We start from the raw sequence: 7814 nt of genomic DNA on the forward strand, positions 1-7814 counted from the left end.
GTACTCCGATTTAATCGATTAACTTCCGTTGCAATATTTGTATTTCTGATGTGAATATTTTACTGTGACATCGTTCTAGTAACTGATAATACATTATTGTCTTTCTTTTGCAAGACGTAATAATATTTTATCGTGATTTATTAACGATGTCGGAACTTACTCGCTTAGAAAATATGACGCCTACGGAAGCGCCATCTCGGGATTGACTTGTGGTACTAATGATTGAGCGTGGGACATCTAATTTTCAGGATTTTATTACAACACATTTTGTTATGAGCAATAATGACGTTGATTGGTATTTATTTTTAGATGGTTAATAGTTCGTTGAGAATAATCTTCTTTGGACTACTGGGTACATTATTTTTATTGTAACTGTCATGCGCTGTACAAACCTTGCATGCGCGCGCAACGTATCGAATTTGTATTTATGTTAGGTTGGGTTTTTGCAGGATTTCAACACTGGAGCACCGAGGGCAGCATAGTCGTCTGAATATTTCGCGCGCAACATTTTGAAGGTTGAATGTAATTGTGTATAATATTTATCTGTCACGCTGTAGGTAATGTTTTTACTGAGAATAAAGAACATGATTAAAAATTAATATGTCATTTTTTTTATTTGAATTGCATCTATATCATTTTAATGAACCCAGTAATGAAAATTAGATGGAGTCATTTATCAATGTCTTCTACACGAGATTTCACAGAACTTGACACATTATGTCAGTGACATGTATGTCAGTTAATCGAGGAAAAATGATAGTGAAATGTCCATATATATTTTGAAAATGTCCTAGAGGATTCAAATGATCCCAGTGAACGCAGGGTCAGTAAAGATCAGACATTCTTTGCATGCGTTCCATATATAAAGAATACAAGAGCTTGTTGTTTTCGTAATAGAAGGGATTATCATTGGCATCAAGATCAGGTCTATATTCTGCAGTGTAGCTACTTTTACTGGAACTACAGCCATCGCAGGATGAAGATGATGAAGAACCCTGAGATGGTTCTGCGTGGTTTGGTGACGGCATAAAGTTTCTATTTTCCCAATCTGATTCCATCTTCGCCTGTGAACTTTCTTGTAATCGAGCAGCATAGCCATTTATGTGAAGATTATTGATCCTCTTGCTTAGTGGCATAAATTCTCCAGACTCCTCTTCGATAGTGCGTCCTCTTTTCCTGAAGAATATTCAAACAACGCAATAAAGAAAACAGCTTTAACCTCTTGTTTAAATTCTTATTATTGTATATCCCTTGTTATAGGGATTAGTCATAGAGATTGACGAATTTGATAAGTCATCAACGTCATGTAAATATACACTAACCTGTTGGCTTGTGTCATCTTCAATGTAGCTGCTCTCTTGTCAGAGCTTCTACTACGTGAACCCTCTTGATAATGTCATATTGCTATACTTTTTATATATCTTTAATACACCCTGAATTCACTCTGACCACTGGAAATATCAAATAATATTTCAAGCACAACACTTTTAAATCAGGCAACTCTGGATCTTCCAGGATGTTTCTTTCACTCATCAGCCATGTTCGTTTACAGATGACGTTCTGTCGTTTCCCAAGAATCCGCTAGAGGCGTCCCAGAAAAATTAGTCGTTAAACAATTACATCTTTTTAAAAAAAGCATATTAATTAAACATTTGATTACCAAATCAACTAAATAACTTTGCTTAATCTCTATCGCTTATATTAACAGGAGATATCTACGATTACAAAAATGATAAATTGTATATAATCAGGATATTCAATGTAAAGGCAATTTTGAGTATTTAAATATTTTTCAGCAGGAACATACGAGCATATCCTAACGATTAGGACGAAATAACGTCAGCTCAATGTTATATGAATAAAAGAATACAAAAATAGACAAATTTATTGATTGTGCATTTACGAACATACAATATGGACTTGGCCTAAGCAAACGGTTGCCGCGGTAACATTTGAGCACAACAATGCACACTTCACGGGTAAAAGTTGCAGTATCACTACGGAAAGTTAAAAACCAAAGAGAAAATCTATCCTAGGATTGAGTTATACCCAAGCAACAATGGCTAACAATGTACTTAGCAATGGTAGAATACAGCACGCTACTGCAGCACAACGTTTAAGTACTGACAAAGCAAAGAAAGGTAAAATCTTTACGTTTTCATTATCAACTGTGTCCACAATGAAAATTATACAAATATTTAACGGCATTTCCATAAGTAAAAATTATCATGGAACATACGGTTATTACCAATTGCTCGTGTTAATATTATCTCAAATTTGTCTATTTCAAAATCTTTCGTTTTATTAGTACCGGACATACCAGCAATAGAGAGTCGAAATTGGTTATTGCACAGGCATTATACACGGCACGAGTATAAAATATGCAAGATTCTTATTCAGGAGGAATTAACGAGATCCAATGGACACAATGAATATGCTAATTACTTGCAGGTAAGTGTCGAAGTTTTTGCTGAATTAAATAAAAGATGTATTCTTAGTCAAAGAAGAGAATTTCCTTGTGTACAAAATTGATTATTTTCTTTATAAGGGAACCTCGTTTTTGTTTCAGGGTCTGATAATGAGAAAAGAAGGGAAGATACAGGATTCACTAGATTGCTTTCAAAATGCGTACAACGTAAATTCACGAAATGTGAATAACGTGAAGCAGATAGCTAAATCTCTGTACGCAAAAAATATAACAATTTTTATACTCAATAAAATAAAATTAATAAACTTATATCTTAGGTATTTGTTGGGCAGCCACAATCGTGCTCTCGAGGCTTATTTGGAGGCTGAAAGAATTTCTGCAATCCCAGACTGGGAGATTTTATATAATATTGGTAAATTACTCTCAATTATAATTATATATGCACATTATAACATCGGTTAGGCCCGTTACTACGATTTTAATATAGGGTTTTCTTTCTTTGTATCACCAGCTTATGTATGGTACAATTTAATATTGGTTGTCACGAATTTTAAGTTAATCTGATATTTTGATGTACTGAAACGAGGAATAAATAAATCTCTACAGGCAGGATCCATTAAGCGATATATCCGTTTAATGCGACAAGTATTAATGATACGAGATACTTATCGGGGAAGTGTTCTACCGGCTGTAATATCTTTTCGTATAATTTAACCCCACTGCTGGATCAACGTAGTTCCATTATACCGGCTCAAGAGAATTTGACAAAGTGCGAGTTCAGTATTTTAGAACCAATCGGGATATACAGTCCAAAATAAACCTTGACAACACAAAAATAGATGGATGAATGGGAAAGTCATATAAATAATATAAAGCTATTTAAAATCGACTTTCGGTCCAGTGTCTAATATTTATGCCTGATTAAAATTTATTTTAATTCTAATTGTTTACAGGCGAGTGCTATACCAGATTCGATAAACGTGAGGAAGCCAAGAAGTATCTCAAAAAGGCTGTTGATCTAACGAAAGATGAGATGCCTCATATTGCTTTGGCAAAACTGTATATCATGGACGATCAAGTTACAGAGGCCGTCGGTGTTTACACATCAGCCTTAGAGTTTGTAGAGCTTCATTGAATTTGAGAATGTTTTCCAGTTTCTAAAATACGTATATTACGTTAAGCTTTGAGATGCCGTTGGTGTAATATTTTGAAAGGCAAGATCAAACGCGGGGAGCAAACAAAAGATAGGTTAATAATCATCAAGATTTCATGGCTCCATTAATACTAAAAAACAAAAACAGTTGCGAAATTGATAAAATTCTTAATTTATATTTGAAAGCTTATCTCTAACTGTTTCAGTGAATTCCAAGTATCTGAAACGTCAATGAAGTAAGGGAACAAAGAAAACTTGACCTTGAGCTCCTTTAGAAATTAATTTGAAAATCAATTTCTTCTTTGTTTTTTCGAGTCTGGGTTACCTAATGACAATGAAGTGTGTCTTCTCCATACTTCACAAAAACTTTCTTTTACCTACTCAAAAGAGCAACCGAATTAGCAAGCGTCAACGATTCTCATAGATAATTCAAATATTAAAATATCATCCTATTACGCAAACGTTATTAAATAATCCTTCGACCATTCACCTCCTCAGTGGTTCTCCTCAAAGTGAGAATATTGCTACGGAATTGGGTCTACTGTATTTAAAGATGGGCGATACCCAAAGAGCGTTCCAGCAATTCGGCTCAGCCTTGGCACAATCACCAACATGTTCAAAAGCTTTATTACCCATGGCGTCCATAATGCAGGTACAGTCCAAAGCCCACTAATACGGTATACAAGATTTTTCACCAGTTAATTATCTTCTTCATAACCTCAGACACACCGTGATTACGACGTGGCTTTATCAAAATACAAAATAGCTGCACAGACCATACCAGAGTCGTCTGCCCTCTGGAATAACGTAGGAATGTGTTTCTATGGAAAGCAAAAATTCGTCGCTGTAAGTAAAAATGTAATTTAGATTTATTGAATCAATATTAAATTTCTACATCTTACAAGACAAAGTCTATTGTGCTCTAGGAAAGCTTCACGAGACTGTATAGGGTTAGGATACATTTGAAATCCTTTTCATAAATACATGCCATCTTACCAAACGTAGGACTCATGTTTATCTTGATACAAATAAAATATTTAATTAGAATAAAACAATAATAAACAATCCAATACCATACCCATTGTCCAAGTCCACATTCTCGTGTTGCTAAAGATTTTCAATAGAAGAGCCAAAACCTTTTTTTCTCCGACGCGCGATACTATTGTCATTCTGACGCAATATCCGGTCGACTGATCATCGACGAGATGAGAAGATGTTTTTCGCGTTTAGCTAAACAGTGTATGGGTGTGTGTATATATATAAGTTTAGGTAACCTTTATTTAGTTTCACCCCGGTATACGGGACGAAACAGAAAATATACGGCTTCCGTCTGGTTTGCCACCCTGCGCCCTAATATTATTTATTGTCCAAAGATGTATGGAGGGATGATATTGCAGTAGGTTAAATTTCTTCTTGGTTACTTTTACATGGTGAATAATGCTTCGCATTAGATATAAATGAAACCGGTCTTCTTCATCGCGCAGAAATAGTCTGGATTAAAGAGGATGGATGATACCTCGAATCATTATTACTTGCATTGTGTTTCTTATTGGTGTTTCCAGGCGATCAGCTGCTTGAAGAGGGCGCATTACTTGAACCCAATGGCCCTGTATCCAGCTTGCAATTTGGGAATTGTCTTTTTGACAACTGGTCAACCAGCTTCGGCTGCTACTTATTTGTGCGCAGCTGTTTCCGCAGGTCCGATGCATCCTTCGCCATATTTGTTACTGGGACGTGAGTGTCTTTCGATATTTCTCTGCTTGTCAACGAAGCGTCCTTTGTGCTTCCTTGGACCTCGGTATCTGGGTCGACGCGAAACAATCGTCTTTACGAACGCCGAACGTATCTGTAATATTGAATTTCTCGTATATCGGAAAACAAAGGAAATATCAAATGCGAGATACAGTTTGTATATACTTGTTTATTTGTATATTTTACAGTCTATTTGTATATTTGCATATTTTTATATTTTACTTGTCCTTATCCGGCTCAGGAAATAAAATGATGCATATTAATAAAAGATTTTTAGGTAGAAATAAGTATTACAAATATTTTCTTGTATTTAAGGAAGAATGTACAAGGAATCAAATATTTCTTTTACCTCCACCAACTTTTACCAGTTTCAATGCCAATGTACATATATATCAGCAATACTGGTATACATGTATACAAGTGAAAAGAATTTTCTTAGAAATTACATAAGAATTTTAAAAATTCTCTGGAATCCTCATTTCCCTCTGTAGACTAACTAATGAGAGCAGAACAAAGTCTTGCCGGGCTATTATATTTATTTATATTAATTTTAAAAAAAGAATACGTGGCGTTCAGATAATAATTTCTTAGAAGTTAAACGATCTATTGATTTATGAATTTTTTAGTGGCTCTCAGGCAACTGGATGATTTGGAGGCTGCGGAGAAGGCATTAACGAAGGCACATTCCCTAGCACCTCAGGATCCCTTGGTACTTATTAATTACGCAATTATTCTTGACGCCAAAGGCGACCAGAAAAGGGCTGCTGACACTTTGACAGCGCTAACTGACGTCTCGGCGGTAATTAACGTTGATCCCGAGGTGGGTGCGCCTACAAATTCATGTAGGTTAGGGCTGGGCCCGTTTGCATATATGCAGATTTCTATTCAGATATTCAAATGATATTTGCCTGATATCGATATTCCGATATTCTAACGCAGGTTGCAGAAACTGCAAGGAAGCTGACAGCCAAGCTACGTCGTAGCGACAACAGCAAGGACGAGAACGAGAGAATTTTAAATGACGACGAGGTCTGAAATTTCTTGTGAAATTCAAAACTGACACCTAAAGACTTTTCTGATTCTGGTGTCAAGACACTTCGAGATGCTTGGACGCTGGGTCAATGAAAATATATTGAAATGTCAACCTACAGAACTTTCAGTGTTTCATTAGTGTACAAGGAAGTTATTATTTTTAATCTTTCATTTGTTTTGAAAATGAAATCCTGAGCATGCTGTATTGTTATTTATTAGTTATATCATATGCATCGAGGTTAATTGGGCTCTTCCACAGAAGATTCACCCTCCCAGTCTTGACCCAGAAATTGAATCGGCTTCCCACAATTTTCTCACAGCACGCAAAGACCTTCTTACGCAGTTCAGTCACGCGCAGCCTTCCAAGAGACCTCGGGTTGCCCTGCGGAAGCGGAAAATGAGAAACCGAAATATCAGATAGAATAGAAAAGTCTATTCGCTACTTCTTTTCTCTTATACCTAAACTGATGATCATCTTTTATTTCTAATAACCCCTGACCCGGATGTTGCCAGTCGACCTTCAAGGATATGCTTCCTGTCTCTTTATAAAGAATAAAAGACTGGGCAGCCGTGACAAAGGATCGGATTTTGACAGATTTAGTTTTTATTCATGCTTAAAAAAAATATATTACTTTATACGTTATTGACTGCGCATGATTTTTGAAAGATTTTTGACATTCGTCAATGTCTAATTCACTAATTGAAAAATATAACATTTTTGACAGTTTTGTTCAATTTAAGATGGAAAAGATCGCGTGATTTTATTTTTCCATTTAGGAAACATTGAGTTTTGGTGTCTCAGATACCCCACCTGACCACTCCCGAGTTAATTACGATATTCATGAGTCAGGAAATTAGTTTTTCAAACGTCAGACTCCTCCGTTATATATGCCAAATAAAACGTGTTAAAGGAATTCAACTTGACTGTATACTGTGTATACAATAAGATGCACAATGGTCACTGCAGAAATTGAAATGGTTTTATAGGAACAAAAGAAGTTTCTATGTGAATTACTGGTAATAAAATTACAAGACTTCAACGTCGAATGGTATATGAAGAAAAGAATTCGTCGCTTCCAGACATTCCTGGAAGTCGGACATTTGTTCGTGTATGTGGAAAAATGTGGATCGATGTCAACAGACGGGAAAAGGTATTTTCATACGTGACAACCGAACGTCAAAGAATTCTTGATGTTAAACCATTGGCTGTGACGGTCGCAATGAGAAAAAAGGCAGCGTCAGGACGAATTGTAAATAAAATAACATTTTTCGTAAAAAATTTCCATCTTCGTAAGGAATTTTATACTCAAACAAATTTTCTTATTTTCAAAGAAATAATTCTAAAAAAAAATTTCCCTCTCAGCGATATACCAGATCCAAGATGTTATTTCGAATCATCCTGTTCTCTTTTTCCACCTTTCTCAAGGTACAAACAAATGAATCTCAAAA

General features: G+C 35.6%; 2 protein-coding genes across 2 annotated transcripts; one reads left to right on the forward strand and one right to left on the reverse strand.

The window, feature by feature from the left end:
* Nucleotides 1-588: 588 nt before the first annotated feature.
* On the reverse strand, nt 589-1567 carry LOC107264106. Its single transcript, XM_015732012.2, has 2 exons — nt 1323-1567; nt 589-1176 (listed from the first exon to the last, which is right to left on the reverse strand). The coding sequence occupies exons 1-2, from the start codon at nt 1337-1339 to the stop codon at nt 825-827; spliced, it is 369 nt and encodes a 122-aa protein (XP_015587498.1). The 5' UTR covers nt 1340-1567; the 3' UTR covers nt 589-824.
* A 288-nt stretch (nt 1568-1855) lies between these two features.
* Nucleotides 1856-6807, forward strand: LOC107264066 (Bardet-Biedl syndrome 4 protein homolog). Its single transcript, XM_015731937.2, has 10 exons — nt 1856-2141; nt 2309-2451; nt 2570-2682; nt 2746-2840; nt 3382-3544; nt 4080-4233; nt 4305-4427; nt 5144-5315; nt 5960-6153; nt 6273-6807. The coding sequence occupies exons 1-10, from the start codon at nt 2060-2062 to the stop codon at nt 6366-6368; spliced, it is 1335 nt and encodes a 444-aa protein (XP_015587423.1). The 5' UTR covers nt 1856-2059; the 3' UTR covers nt 6369-6807.
* Nucleotides 6808-7814: the final 1007 nt, after the last annotated feature.

Source organism: Cephus cinctus, unplaced genomic scaffold (assembly GCF_000341935.2).
Source record: "Cephus cinctus unplaced genomic scaffold, Ccin1 Ccin1_scaffold0013, whole genome shotgun sequence".
NCBI lineage: Eukaryota > Metazoa > Arthropoda > Insecta > Hymenoptera > Cephidae > Cephus > Cephus cinctus.

What these genes read in the sequence shown, in the direction of transcription:
- LOC107264066 (XM_015731937.2), top strand. Translation starts at nt 2,060, where the DNA reads ATGGCTAACAATGTACTTAGCAATGGTAGAATACAGCACGCTACTGCA. An exon ending in CCATGGCGTCCATAATGCAG is followed by an intron (nt 4,234 to 4,304) that starts GTACAGTCCAAA and finishes TCATAACCTCAG; the next exon opens with ACACACCGTGATTACGACGT. An exon ending in GCCATATTTGTTACTGGGAC is followed by an intron (nt 5,316 to 5,959) that starts GTGAGTGTCTTT and finishes TGAATTTTTTAG; the next exon opens with TGGCTCTCAGGCAACTGGAT.